The sequence below is a fragment of the Hipposideros armiger genome, unplaced genomic scaffold, assembly GCF_001890085.2.
Source record: "Hipposideros armiger isolate ML-2016 unplaced genomic scaffold, ASM189008v1 scaffold_437, whole genome shotgun sequence".
Taxonomy (NCBI): domain Eukaryota; kingdom Metazoa; phylum Chordata; class Mammalia; order Chiroptera; family Hipposideridae; genus Hipposideros; species Hipposideros armiger.
The window spans coordinates 1,749,117-1,764,591 of record NW_017731787.1 but is presented as its reverse complement, the minus strand read 5'-3'; the positions used below and the strand labels follow the sequence as shown (position 1 = coordinate 1,764,591).

General features: G+C 43.3%; 1 protein-coding gene across 2 annotated transcripts; it reads right to left on the bottom strand.

The window, feature by feature from the left end:
- Nucleotides 1-2,696: 2,696 nt before the first annotated feature.
- Nucleotides 2,697-12,841, bottom strand: PLET1 (placenta expressed transcript 1). Of its 2 annotated transcripts, none has more exons than XM_019665235.1 (4): nt 12,646-12,841; nt 8,668-8,866; nt 5,785-5,846; nt 2,697-3,512 (listed from the first exon to the last, which is right to left on the bottom strand). In XM_019665235.1, the coding sequence occupies exons 1-4, from the start codon at nt 12,827-12,829 to the stop codon at nt 3,316-3,318; spliced, it is 642 nt and encodes a 213-aa protein (XP_019520780.1). In that variant the 5' UTR covers nt 12,830-12,841; the 3' UTR covers nt 2,697-3,315. The 2 variants fall into 2 exon arrangements, with proteins under 2 accessions (XP_019520780.1, XP_019520781.1); XM_019665236.1 differs by having other exon boundaries at nt 2,697-3,472.
- Between the last annotated feature and the right edge of the window lie 2,634 nt (nt 12,842-15,475).

The window sequence follows — 15,475 nt, the reverse complement described above, 5'->3', positions numbered from 1 at the left end:
AAAACATGGTTGGGCAAGTGAGTGTGGGAGTGATAAACAGCCCCACATCTGTTTGATCTGTTTTTTTTTCCCTAAGATTTTTATTAGGGAATTGGGGGAGGGGAACAGACAAATTGCTGTCCTTTTGTTCTTCAGTCTAGTTGTGGAGGATGTCACTTCACTGGCCCCTGTTGGTATCATTGCGCTCTTCCTGGGTGAGGCAGTCGCTCGCCACCCATTGGATGGCCGCTTACGGTGGCTCTTGGCAGCTCATGCTGGCTGCCGGCCACTCACACTGGCTGCCAGCCACTCATGGTAGTTCACGGCAGCCCACTGCAGCCCCACTGTAGCCTACAGCATCGCCGGCGACTCATGGCAGCCCAGCTCCAGGTCAAGCTGTTGTTCACCATCTTAGCTGTAGAGGGCACAGCGTCACTGGCCCATGTGGGATCCGAACCAGGGTCCTTCTGCTCAGAGCTGGCGTTCCAAGCCAACTCTTAAGCAATGCGCCACTTGGCTGGCCCTGTTCATCTCTTTTTACTGTGCATGAGGTTATAGCCTGTGTGCATTTGTTTTCCTTTTGGTGTATCGCTTTCCTATTAGGATCAGGAGGTTGATTACAAATATGAGAATCTGGATTAGCCACTCCTGAGAGTGTACCTGTGTGTATTTCTGTAGCCCCTTGCTCTTACTCTGCTACCCACCCTGCTTGCCATTTACTGGACTCACCTAAGGAGTGACCAAGGATGGCAAATACCCGGAGACTTTAATTACTGTGCTTCTTCAATCCTGCCTCCTGAGCCCAAGGAAGATAGCACTTGTTTAGTGCGACACATTTCTGAGCCTGGATTTTGCTTCAGAACCGTTTGGAACAGTGCTCCCAGCAGCCTCTGTCAGTCAGTCAGATACGGCATTAACACCTACTTAACATCTCTGACCAGACCCTTAGAACTAGGTCTGGCTATGACAGAAAAATCAAAATTGAGACCTGGAAGAGGACTGAGATACCCATGCCAGCCCTTTACCTAACAGATGAAAAAAACTGAGGTGGAAGTAGGCAAAGCCACTTATTTAAGATCACCCTTTGCAGCAGTACTGGAATTTAACAGGTTTCCTGCCTCCTAATCCAGCAGCCTTGGTCAGCCTCCTCCATATTACTTGTCTGAACTCAGCTACCCAGATTTCTATGAGTCTAAAAGCTTTCCAGCTTCAGAGAGTATCTTTGCTGAGGCTCCAATATTTGTCACACCTTCCACATTGAACATGAGATGGGGGCCAGGTTGGACCATTAAAGCTAAATATGAAACTTATTTCTAGCTTGTCAGGTAAGGACTCACTGCAGCTTCTCTTGAAGATGGCAGCAGAGAAGTGGGGCCTGCAGCCTGCTTGCTGTGTCTGCAAGGGACACCTATACCTCTGTCCTTGTCACATGACCCAAGGAGCCGCTTGTCTTGGGGGATCTCAGGTGATGCAGGAGCTGCCCAGGGAGCCCTTAGCATGTCCTGGTTAAGAGTGCAGGCTATGAAGTGGCATAGACCACACTTTAAAACCCAGCTTCACTACTTATTCACTGAGTGATTTTGGACAAATTATTTCTCTCCTCATGAGTGTCCTCATCTGTAAAGTGGTATATCGCAAAGGGTTGTTATGATGATTAAAAGAGACAATACATGTAAAGTGCTTAGCACAGTGCCTGGCAGTTACTAACAGTGGCCACCAAGTGACGTCCCAGAAAACGGTGGACCAAGAAGCTCCAGGAATTGGTCCCTCCGCTGAACAACTAGTAAGCTGGCAAAAACTGTCAGAGTCAACTTTTCAGAACGCTAGAATCTAATTTTTAAGAGCCTCATGTCTATTAGGAGAATGCTTAATGAAGAAAGAGGCTGCTAAACTTTGACATTTAAGAAAATCAGAGGGCCGGCCGAGTGGCTCAGTTGGTAAAGAGCTCACTCAAGAGTGCGAGCTCTGAGCAACAGCGGTTCGAGTCCCGCCCGAGCTGAGCAGCCGCTGAGCTGCCAAATGGTGGCAGGATGGCTCAGCTAAAAAAAATAAAAAAAAAAAGAAAATCAGGTCACTGGCTGACTGCTGCGATAACAAGAAAGACACTTCAGTGACCACACAAGAATGTAAGAATAGTTGAGAAAAGTCACTAAAAAAATGGATGACTGCACCCTTCAACAAGCAGCAACAGCATATCATAGGGAGAAGGGAGAATCTGATTTCTAAAATTGCCACATTACAATATTTAAAATGTCCAGTTTTAAAATAAATAAATAAATAAAAGACCTACAAAATAGGAAAGTATGCCCGAATACAGGGAAAAAGAAGAAACTGACAGAGACTGTCCCTGAGAATGCAGTCACTGGATGTCGGCATCCTGGAATTCAGCATAATTATTAAAAGAAAACTTTGTTGGTTATTACAGGAAATACCATACTTTCTTTTGATTTTACATTGTATTAAGAGTATTTTAAATATTTTGCGCATTTTTTCTTAAAGGAAATTACCATTAGGGGGAAAATGATCAGTTTGCACTTGAGGAAAATTAAAATTGAGAAAATTTTACCCTTAGAGCTGGCCTTAAAACACACACACACTCACCACTCTTACTAATTTTTGAATGCTCACATAAATGAACAAAATTAGATTACATTCTCTATATTTTAAGTTAGTCACTCATTAAAGACATTTGAATTTGACACATTCATTATCCTTGTTTGAAATATAGTTTATTTGATATAACATAGAAAATAATGCCTTTATGCCATAATCTTTCCCTATCTGACTGCTCAGACATGGTATGTTCCTAATTTCTTGCTTCAAATGCTACTGGTGTTGCCATTAGCATGAAGGCTTTTCTCCTTTCTCCTTTCCCTATTGAGTTACATGAGTCATAGAAGCTCTGTGTAACCTGAGTGGGTTTGATCAGAAATCTGAGATCGTTTTGAAAGTGAGGAAAGATTCTTCCCACAGAGACTCAGACACAGAGGAATCGCTTGGCAATGAACAAAAGTTTAGATTGGCTATAGAACTGGCTATCAACATGTTAACCCTAGAGCCAGAATTCCAGGCTACACCCAGAACAGTTCTAAGTAATTACAAAAAGCCTAATTTGTGTCCTGAAAGATCCACTTGAATATCTGTGTGCCCCCAAGTTGACCGGTTGAGTGGACTGGCTACCCCCAACCTAAGTCTCCTTTTAGATCCAAAGCAGTGTCAGTGGAGTTGTACGTTTGGGAACATAAAACCTTCATTCACACACATTGGAGCACTGGCTTGGAATAGAACGTAGGAGGATGCAGTGGAGGCAGGAACAATTGTTCCTCTAGCTTCCTTCTAGAAGAGGAGTTTGCTGGTGAGAAAGACGAGCAGGATCTGAAGGGTATCTGCGATGGGGCTGAGGAAGATCCCGTTGGCCACGCTGCTGGTTGTGGTTAGGGTCGAGGATGCGTTTCGGATTCGGGCTGTGGGTAGGGCATGGGTTGTGGGTGGCCTGGTTGTGGAGATCATGACGGGTGGCTTTGTGGTTATTGCTGAAAAATAAATGGCATTAGAACCTCTGTTGGGTGGTGGATAGGCACTAGAGAAACAAGGCTAACCAATGGAACACTGGAGCCAGAGTTCATGAGCAAAATTCAATAAGCATGTCTGAAGGGCCAGGTGTGTGTAGAGGAGGAGGGAAACTATGGGGTAGAGAATGTCAAGGAACAAAAAAATAAGTAAGAAACACACTTAACCCTTAAGGTCTACACAGTCCTAGGGGGGAAGAAATTTATACTTAATTTATGTAACTACTGAATTTGTTGTTGGGTGGGTTGTTGGCCCTCAAGGGTCCTTAATATTGTATTAGATCCATCAGTGCAAATATGATGCAGAATGGCACAATTGTATTTTTTTTCTTGCTAATTACAAAGGCTGCATATAAAGCTTGTAAGAAATCGATACCATCCAGATCTGAAGATGGCTTCTCCTGCTTTAAAATAAGTGGAAAGAGGAGTTGTCCAATCCCCTGAATCTCTTTCTGTGGTTTCTGAGGACTGGTCATTTTCCCATGTAGGGCTCTGACCATGCATGTGTTCTCTGAGGTTGCCTGGCTGAGAAGCAGAGAAAGTCAGGCCTGTAACCCTGGGGAGTAGGGGGTGGGTGGGATGCTTGATCATGGAAAAACTGGAGCTTGGCAGTGATACCTCCAAGGGTCTGAGTGGACCTCAGAGGGGACTCTAAGGAAGGAGGAAGGGACAGGTCCAGTGATTTGCTTAGACCATGCATTTTTCTGCCTTCCTGAGGGTGCCTTTAGGTTCTGTGGCATTGTCTTATCTCATTTAGCATTTCCCCAGGGCAAATGTTTCTCTAGCATCTCACTGAGTCAGAAAGTCAGACACAACCACTTTCTTTTTCTGTTTTCAACTGGGTTTTATTAGCATGGAGCTAAGGAGTCCTGACTAGAAACAAACTTTTTTCCCCCTTCCTTCTAAGTATTTATACCAGTGTTCATCTTGAAAATGTCCCTGAGAAGGAAGATAGCATCCAATCTTTTCAGAGGGGAAACCACCAAGGAAATAGTTAAGGCTTTCATATAATAGTTTCATTAGGCATAATCACTTTAAAATTTATGGTTGAAAATAGATATTCCTTTTGATTACATTTGCAGTGCACGACTGGCAGGAAAGTGGGCAGTGTGGTAGATGTATTTCAGTGTTTTGGGGCTCCTGAGGAAGACCTGTTATCCGGACACTGAGAAATACTAACGTTTCTTGTTCTTGGTTGAACCTTGTATTTAAAAACTTTAGGCTGGCTGAGTGGCTCAGTTGGTTAAGAGCTTGCTCAAGAGTGTGAGCTCTGAGCAACAGGGTCCCCAGTTCAATTCCCACATGGGTTGGTGGCTACGCCCCACCTGCAACTTAGTGAACACAGCACTTTGAGCTGAGCAGCGTGACTGGACTTGGAGCTGAGCTAGCTGCACCCTCCACAACTAAGATTGAAGGACAACAACTTGGCTGTTCCCCTCCCCCAATTCCCCAATAAAATCTTTAAAAAAACCCAAAAACGGCATTAAAAAAAAAAGACTGTCTTTATAGTTTTGATGTAAGTCTAAGAAAAGTGGAAAATGTATGAGGTGTGGAATTTGAGTCCTAGTTTTGCCATTTACTTTCTGTGTGGCCTTAGGCAAGTTACCTATCTTTCCTGAACCTCAGTTTCTTGAATTTTTTTTTAGCTGCCTCATAGGAGGTGAGAGAAGGAAGGGGATGGGAAAAGGAGGGCAGGGAGCCTCAGGATGGTGTGACGGTGAGGACTACAGCCTGTGAAAGACCAGTGCAAATTCATGATGGTGGTGGTCGTGGCTAAAGGCCACTCTGAGAACTAATGAAATATTTGGTATTTCGATGCTTTCTACCCTTCTTTGTGCAAATCTGCCCCCTGCTTCCTGTAAAGTCTGCTATGCCCAGGAAGGCTTTGTGTGAGTGGGAAGTCTTTGTGGAAATGGAGGAAGGAGCTGACTTTCATCTTGTTGTCTATGTGGTATTGAATAAAAACAGCCGAGGAAGCAGGATACTGGAGCCACGGGTGGCTGAGAGACTATGATGCCCTTGGGAACTGGCAGAAATCTTAGGGATGGTTTTTGTAGTCTACAAGGCACAGGAGAAGGGGTTGAGCTAATCTTATGTAGGTCTCAAGATGCTAGAAGGCTCAACTGGTATTTTGGTAATGCATGATTAGAAGACTTTTTCTAGGGCACCCACAAAGTATTTTCCAGGCTAATTGAGTTCACTGCCAGATATGTAAATGGGATGCAGAGGAACTTACCTTGTTTTTTCAGTGTTAGAGAAGAAAATGTAGCCATTCTGTCGAAACTGATAGTGAAGGCTCTGTGGAGGGTAAATCAATGAAATTAGATAATGGTGCGGACCTCAGCTGTGGAACTCACAAGTTCAGCTCCCGATTCTGCCTTCCCAGAGGATCCCAACCTCTTAATTCCTTTTGTGCTTCCTTTCTCTACAGCACAATTAGCAGATCGTCAAGTACTGGTCTGCTCTGTACTGTTTTAAATAAGATCCTCCATGGTCTTGCTCCAGGGAAGATAATATCCAAACCCCCCCCCCCCCCAAACAACTTCACTACCCTGAACTCCCTGCAGGCTGATGATACACCTATGGTCTTTGTTCAAGCCAGTCTTTCTGCCTGTAATATCCATCTGGGCCACATCTGCCCATAGATTTAAAAGTAACTCTATGAAGTTGTTCACCCTGTTATCATTAACTCAGACAGATCTCCCTCGGAGACATGCCCCTCTACTTCATTGTTTTGCTATGAGCCTCACACCCTCGTAGAGGACCAGCTCCTTGAGAGCAGGTTCTGTTATCAACAGTGACTGATACATAGGAGGTGCTTAATATTCATGAAATGATCTGTAGAGCTTGGTCTGTTTTTATTCTATTAGTAGGTCCATTATTATATTAGTCTCTTGTTCATGCACTCAACAATTAATTAATGAGAGTACTACATGCCAATCACTGTGCTTGGTGCTGAGGGAACAGTGGTGAACCAGACAGGCATGGTTTTCACCCTTGTGGCACTTACAGTCCCTTCAGAGAGACAGATTTTAAATGAATAATCAACTAAAGAAGTAATTGACCACAGTGGTGATATGTGCTCTGACGAAGCAGTGGAAGTTGTGAGAGTGAATAACCGGGAGCCGGAACTTATCTGGGAGTTTAGGGAATGCTTGTTTAGGGAAGTGATGTTTAACCTCAGTAATTATTTCTGTATAAGCCTTGCCTCACCAACCCTCACTGTGAAGTCTGTGGCTGGGGACCTCTTCACATCCCTTTTGTGTCCTACCCAACATAGTGGAATTCCCTGCATTCTGTATCCCCCATCATCTGTGCTGCTCCCCAATCCTTGTCAGCCTTGTTGACCAAACCCAGCTGTGTACACTGTAAACAAGCAGAGAAGCCACTGCATCATAGCAGGGTGTGCGATGGGCAGGAAACCACCCTGTCAGTGGGAATGTGTGTGTCTGTGGCAGTGGGCCCTAGACAAAGGCCTTCCCAGACCATGTGGTCACCAAAGATTTTGCGCTGGCTTCGGACAAAGACATTCCTGAACTGTATGGTCATCAAGACTTCCCCGTGTAATATTTCCAAATTCCTACCTCACCCGTGGACCAGTCAGGAACTGGCACAATAGCCACATGTCTGAATAATAAATCTTAGCTGCCAACCTGGAAACCTCAGGGTATATAGCCCCAAGTCCCACCCGGGCCAGGGCTCAGCCTCTGGATGTGAATCTGCTGAGCCAGTGCCGGCATTAATAAAAGTTGCTTCCCATGCCTTGGTGTCCTGTCTCTTTGTCTGGGTTCCCTGCAACATGTCTATTGCAGATTGTCGCTGCCTGGTTTTTTTATCTGTTGTTCCATGGAGTATGGAGGCTTTAAGGGAGCGAGATGAAAGGAAAGTCATTGCCCTATTTAGTCTTGGCTGACCTCTAAGAGACTGCTATAGTCGTGAGGCTGGATTGTAGCAGCTCCCTTTGGATTCTACTCTTTCAAGTCACTCTGTGGGAGCCAGCTAGGTTCAAGCAAGTGCAGGGCATGGGAGGGGGGAACGGCTTGACAGCATCATCACCACTATTGTCCACAGAGACTTGGTTGTGTTCACAGTGAACATGGCCTGATGGTCAGATCTGTCCTTTCAGCACAAAATGGCAGTCCAAAAGTGTAAGGACCTTTCAACATTTGGTTTCTAAAGTAAGCTTGACAACAAGCCCCTAGCTGGGAGGAAGTTTGTTTGTTAAAGTGTAATGTGAGCCCCCAGTTGAAATGAAAGTGTGTCCATTTGGTGTGACACTAGAAAGCCAGGTTTATTATACAATCATCACACTTCCTGTTAGCAAGCCGTTTCTGGAATGAATCTATGTTTTAAAAAATGATTCTCCAGTTTGAATATAGAGAATTTGAAGCAAACAGGATGCCCAGCGACAAGAATCCTTTGCTTAACCAAACTTTAGTCAGGCTCCCAAAATTTCTCCTATGCCCATGTGTATAGTTGTAAAATCCAGTTTTAGCAAGAACCCTGCTAAGTCAGTTTAGCAAGAACCTGTCACCCTCGATATCTGATCACCCTGAATGTCTGATTGGGCTCCTCATCTTCTCTCATCCCCCAGGTGATGGCTGATCAACCTGGCCTGCCTTCAGAAACAATCCTGTTAGGCCAGTTCAGCCAGAATCCCCCTTACAGACCTGGATGTTTCCTGTAGGTAACTTTCCATCCACTAACCCTCACCCTGCTCCTTGGCTATACATCTCCACTTGCCCATGTTGTATTCAGAACTGAGCCTGGTCCTATGCTGAGGTCTCTTTTCTCCCATTGCAATAGTCCTGAATAAAATCTGTTTTTTACTTTATGTATGTAATCATTAATTCATTTATTTTGCTTTACTTACTGCCAGCTCTGGTTTTCTTTAACACTAGTTCTTTCTGTTTATGTCAAGCATAGCTGGTGTGTGTGTGTACTCCTATAGATAAAAGGTAGGACAAAGACTGGTGAGTCAGAAAAGGAGTATAGGTACTTAATTCTCCACATGATATTTAGATTGTATTTTGAGTCCTCCAAGATCAGTGTGAAATTGCATAAACGCAATATGAAATTGTAAAAGCCCAAAGCAAATCATATATAGATAGGTTCTTACTGGATGTTGACTGCAGTTATGTTCATGGAATGAGGAGATTCCCAGTAGGCCATGAGGAGGTTGCTGTGTGAGTTTGCGCGATACAGGCTGCTGCTGTTGCAATCCCGGTCTGCGTCGTGCCACAAGCCCAATGACTTGTTGTTCATGTCCATTGCGCGCATGACTACAGAGTCGACATTGTTATTCACAGGAACATATACTGTGAGAAATGATAAGGAAACAATCAGCCATCTATGCAGTAAGACAAGGGATGAGGGTCATGAAACCAAAATAAAGTGTGAAAAAAAAAGTCACAAATAGCATGTATATATAGTATGGTCCCATTTTTGTAAAAGAAATTGAGAAAAGTCTGGGAGGAAAGACAAGATATTAACTGTGGTGAGTTCTAGTTCTAATATTTTAGTTTGTCCATTTCCTCTCTTAGAAGATCCTTTCTGAATGAATTCCTCAATGCTAAGGTGTTCTCCGGGGCCCTCTCAGCCACCCACGATTCCTTCAGAGACTTCTTCACAAAGCAAAGAAAACTGATCATGGAGCACAATAGGATCTGACAGTCCTGGTTTGAATTCCAGCTCTAACATTTGGGACCAAGTCATTTTAGCTCTGAGCTTCAGTTTCCTTATTTTTCATCATTCACTCTACAAATATTTATTGAATACCCACTTTGTGGCAGGCCTGGTTCTAGGTCTGGGGCTAATGACGTTATCCCTTATTATATGGAGATCATGATACCTAATCTTGAAAGGTTCTTGGGAGGAGTAAAGAGAAGAATGCAAACACCCACATGGTGGGTGCTAGATAAATTGCAGTTGTTGTTATTATTTTTAGCATGAAACACTTCTCTGTTCTATTTGTCTTTGCCAATGAAGGTGGGCTGAGCCGGATCCCATGGGCCCGGACTTGCTCAATGAGAACCTGACATTTGTCCTAGAAGTGACAAGTGATGGTATCATCCAGATAGTGATCAGGTCTGTCAGCTCTCCGTGGCATGCTCTTGCCTCTGTCCTTTCTTCTGCACTCCCTCTCTCACCCTGGCTTATGTCCTCTTTTCTTCTCTCCTAGGCATCAGTATTATTTGGATTTCTGTCTCCATGTTCTCCTTTTGGGCTGCGGCCAGATCAGACTTCCACATACAGCACTTCCATCAGGAGGCACTCGTGCTCTTCTCTCTAGAGCATCTAGACACTTCCACTTTTGTAGTTCTGCTTTTGTTCTGTCAGCTACGGTAGCCAGCACATGGCTTTTATGACCCTCAGAAGCTAGCTCCTGGTGCTGCGTGTGCCACCACTCGAGGGGCAGCCAGTCTTCCTCTGCTTCTGCAGGCACACCTGGCTCCCACCTGCCCTGGCCTTTGCTCACCTCTGGTTGCCTGCCTGTGTGAACCCTCACTTCGTTCTCATCACACATCCCATCCTCGCTTACTCTCCAAAGATCCTGCTTGTGTCCCACCTCCAGGCCAGTTCAGGCCTCTTTCCCTCTCACTCCTGAAACATATGTTTTTTACTGTAAACTTGAGTGCTTCATTACATTCTGGCTTGTACTATATACTGTGGTTTCATATGTGTCAGTATCTGGCCAACCCAGTGCTGGGCACCTGGAGGGTACTATTAGATAACTACCAACTGATTGATTTACAAAGTTGTGCATCCAATGTTGTATAGTGCCCTTAAAGCTGAAGGTTCAGAGAAAAAGGCAGGCAAGTTACATCCCTATTGCCCAGAGAAGTAAAAGTGGAGGCAGATGCTTACCCAGCAGTCTTAACATAAATGGCACTGCGTTATGGGTTTCTGTCAGTGATGTGAAGATAGACTCAGGGAACCTGTTCTAAGGTATTGCCTGAGCTGCAATTGTGTGTTGGGGCCTGCCAAGCCATTTATACATGACTTACCAGGGTCGGCATTGGTAAGCCATGTATAATTTATAAACCCTGAAATTAAAAACATTTCAAAATCAGAATAAGGAGAAGCAGTTGGCCTGTGTGGGCATTTACTCATCCCCCTAAAAGCTCCGAGTCCCCACCCCGTCCTGCAAGGTAATCTACAAAGACATCCTGGAGACCGTTTTGTAATCCTGGGCGTGGAACCTGGCATGTCACACCTCCGTGGGCACAGGATTGTGACTCTCAACTTAAATCATTCCTATAGTGAGTCAGTAGATCCCAGGACTCTAACATATTTTTGTTCTGAGGTGAAATCATGCCATTTGGGGAGGGTTTTCGTAGGCATTCCTTTCGTCCTTCTCCTTTCCTCTGCTCTGCCTACTGCCTCGGAATCCCTCTCACCCAGCATCTCCCCTTTCAAGGGGTCTTTCCCTTGTAAGGGGTCTTATGGACCATCTTTTGACTCTTCTTTCTCCTGTCTTCCTACGTTCAGAAACCTCCTAATCCCCGCCCCACATCTGCGCCCCCCTTCCCCGTCTTCACAAGATAGGTCTCCATTTCAGCAGCAAAGTCCTTCGCCTCATAATATGTTATCTTAAGTCAGAGGTCTGTAATCTCTTTTGCGGTAGTGCCTCTGCCCCTCCCCAAGACCCTTCCCCAAATATAAGGTCACACGTACTCCCTCCAGGTCTTCATCTTAAATTATAAGATTATCCTCCCTGCCCTGTTGGACAAGATCCACGGCCTAAGCAAGTAGGACAGAGTGAGCCCTATCACAACTGAGGAACTTAGTGACAATCTCCATGAAAACCCCCCAGAAAAAAGTACAAGCTGCCATGGGTGTGTGAAGGCAGGCTCCTGCTGGAGTCATCCTCCTGCTGAAGCCTGGAACCTGTACATCATGAGTGTGGGTATCGCTTTGGTGGTCTCTGCAGAATTTGGTTAGAGTTCTAAGGGGCAGGATAACAGAGTAAATAAGAAGACAGGCTCTGAATGAAGTTGGACAGCCTGACTGAACAAAGCTGGGCTGTTATTTAGGTTTAAATATTAGCTGTGTTACTTACTAGTGACCTTGGGTAAAACTTTAACTTGCCTGTGCCTCAGTTCTCATCTGTAAAATGGGACAATAATAGTATTGACCCTTAGAACAGAACCCAGCACATAGTAGGACGTTTCTGCTCTCATTACTATAATTGAGGGGTATATAGTGTACTGGCTAAAGGCAGTCTCTGAAGGTAAAATGCTTGGGTTCATATCTCACCCAGCTCCACCATTTAAGTAGTTCTGTGACCTGATCAAGTCACTAGAATCTCTACCTCTGTTTTCTCATCTACAAAACAGGAATGACAGTGGTCTCTACCTAATAGGTTGTTATGAGGCTAAGCGCATTAATACATGTAAACCACCATATTACATGTTGTTATGAAAGTAATTAGAAAACTCTTGCCTTGACTTGTAGGTTTGGCTGATTCAAAGGTATACTTATAAAATATTACTGGGCACCTCTGAGAAAAGCATTGAATTAGGAATGAAAATAGCAAGACTCAAGAGCTAGTTCTGCCACTTACTAACAGTGAGACCTTAGCAAGTCATTTAATTTCTCTTGGCTTCAGACTCCTCCTGTAGAAAGTGGGATAGTAATAGTTTCCCTGTCTTGCTCACTAAATTTTTCACTCGTGGACTACATGTGAACAGTGCTTCCTGGAGTTGTGCAATATAGTCATGCACCGTGGGACTCTTTTATCTGATGGATATGAAAAGACTACAAAATGTGAAACAATTATGACTCCTTAAAATAATAAAAATGCCCATTTTATTTAAGTCAGAGAACCTGCCGCAGATGTGCTCTTACTGGGGCTCAGTTAACCTGGGCGTTGGAACTTAATGACTCCTGTGACTCAGGTTGGCACAGGGAACACGCAGAAATAGTCCCACCCAACCCACTCTCTCACATATTCTCATTCTTTCTGTCCCCACTTCCCATCTGGGTAAAAAACACATTATGTGTAATTGAGAGCAGAGATGGAGAGCTATAGTCTAAGATGATGGTTAACTCCCCTTAGAGAAAAAAGACAACAGAGAGAATGGTTTCTACTCACTTGTGTAAGTTGTGTCGCTGTGATAGACATCTGGAATAGCCTTGATGCCTGGAGCAGTGGTGGGGACGATCTTACTGAAGAGCATGCAGCTGTCACTGAAATTTGCAGAACTGGTAGAAATAAACAGCATTACAAGACACAGAAACAGCCCCAGTGGCAGCAGTGTGGAACTGAGGACTGCCATGGTCTTGATCTGTTTGGAAACTGGAACTGGGTAAGACCTACCTACCTACCTCACCTGTTTATACTGGGACTGGGTGAGCTCATACATGCAAATCCTCTCACCCCTCCCTGCATCTCATTCAGCTCAGTATCTGCTATTGGAAGAAAACTGTTGAGAAAGGTTTAATGCTGGCAAAATGAAATTCGGAGTTGAGTGAGCATCACATACCTGGCCTATTTAGAAGCTCCACTTTTCTCACTGCAGGTAACTCAGGCATAAAAACCTTCTTTTCTTAGAATATTATATATCCATTTCCAACTCTCCTTAATGGAACATGTCTCCAGTCTCAGTTCCTTTTGTGACTAGCATAGAACTAGAAACATTGTGCTTCTGGGTTTATTTATTTATTTGGAAAGAAACAGCTTTGGTCCATCTTGCTCCATAGCACATAGAACAAGGACACTACTAAAAATAAAAATCAGAAAACATGTTTTTTTCATGTCTCTCCTCTGATTTTTATGATTTACTCACTGAAGGACAAAAGAAGGAAGAAGTAGTCTACTATGTGAGTAGAAAGAAAAAAAGTGTAGAATTGAATCAACATATTTATGAATGTTTTTTTCAAGAGAAAAAACAGAATAGTGGAATAAGGTATCTCTGAAAAATTTACTCCTCCAGAAAATCAATGAGAACACTAGCAAAAAATGGTCAAAAATCAACTTTTTATGAACTCTATGAATTAACCAAAGCTTGCAACAATCTGAGGAGCATTTGTTTAAGAAAAATGGCTGAATCGCATTAAGCACAGTGAGCATTATGACATTTTGACTTGCCCTGTTTCCACCCCCCTCACCCTAGCTCTGTGGTAGCCTTAGAAATCAACAACCTTGCAACTATGCAGCCACAAGGCCCAGCAAACTGGCATCCAGTGGAAGGGGACAGATGTGATTGGAGCTCTCCACAAAGCCTCATTTCCAGAGGATTGTCACTATGTGACCTGTCTGGAAATTGCCTATAAAGCTGCAGTCTCAGGGCTTGTCTTTATTTGATCAGAATCAGAATGTTCTCTGTGCAGACACCGTACTGCTAGGATATTTGTTAAAAATAAAGAGTGGGATTTTTTTTTTTTTAACATTGTAACTGCCTGAGGCAGTATTTCCAATTGGTGCTAACAAGGAGCTGAGCAAAAAAAGAAAAGGGCAAAACTGGGGAGTAAAATGTTACTTGTAGCCTTTGAAAAGCTCTGACTAATTCCTGGGAATCTAGAAGGCTATGTGCAGGGTTATGCACACGCCCAGGAAAGATTCAAGAAATCCCTAATCTCTCATTTACAGCTCTGTACAAATAGGAAATTAAGGCCAAGGCAGAATTATAAACTGCTTATCTGATCAGTGAAGGCACATTCCAAAGCACACAGACAGAGGAATTTGGCAAAGGTTGGGAGACTTAATGTTTCAAGACACTAGAAAAAAACCTCTGTCTATTCATTAGCTGCCTAAGCTAACTGAGCAGAGACTTCAGTGGCCACACATGATAAAGAATATAGGCTTTAAAGAATTAATTTTATCAAGTTTCTAAACAAACAGCAGCAGCAGCATCAACTGCAGCAGCAACAACAACCACCAATGGGAACTGCAATAAATCCAATAAACAGAAGGAATCTGGTGTCCAGAATGGCCACATTATAATTTTTAAATGTTCAGTTTTCAACAAAAAAATTACAAGACATACAAAGAAACAAGAATGTATAGTCCATAAACAGGAGAAAACTCCTAACTAATAGGAACTGTCCCCAAGGAGGCCCAGATGTTGGATTTATTAGATAAAGATGCATGAGATGGGCAAATGATTTGAATACTTTCTCCAAAGAAGATATACAAATGGCCAATATATACATGTAAAGATGCTCAACATGATTAGTCATTAGAATAATGTAAATCAAAATTACAAAGAGATACCAATTTCGAGCCACTAGGATGGCTATGATGAAAATGACAGATGATAACAAGTGTTGGCAAAGATATAGAGAAATTGGAATTCTCATGAAAAAAATAAGTAAGAAACACATGTTATCCTTAAGGTCTACACAGTCACTTTGGAAGACAGTTTGACATTTCTTCAAAAAATTAAACATAGAATTACTATTATATGAGGTCTAACAATTAGTTTGCGAACTCACCCTAGAAAAAGTGTTAACATACCTCATTGCTGAATATCAGTATGGGCACCTTTGAAGTATTCCCCTTGGGAAGCTATGCACTGATGCCAGCACCTAGTCCACCCTTCAAAGCAATTCTAGAACTCTTTTTCTGGAATGGCCATCAGAGCTGTCGTTGTATTACCCTTGATGTCCTGAATATCATCAAAATGTCTTCCTTTTAATATTTCTTTTATCTTCAGGTAAAGAAAGAAGTCATTGGGGGCGAGATCAGGTGGGTAGAGAGGGTATTCCAATACAGTTATTTTGTTTGCTGGCTAAAAACTCCCTCATAGACAGTGCCACGTGAGCTGGTGCATTGTCGTGATGCAAGAGCCATGAGTTGTTGGCAAAAAGTTCAGGTCATCTAACTTTTTTTGCAGGGTAGGGGGTGGTGGTGGTGATGGAAATGTCCTGGAATTATATAGTAGTGATAGTTTCATAATCTTGTGAATATACTAAAAATCACT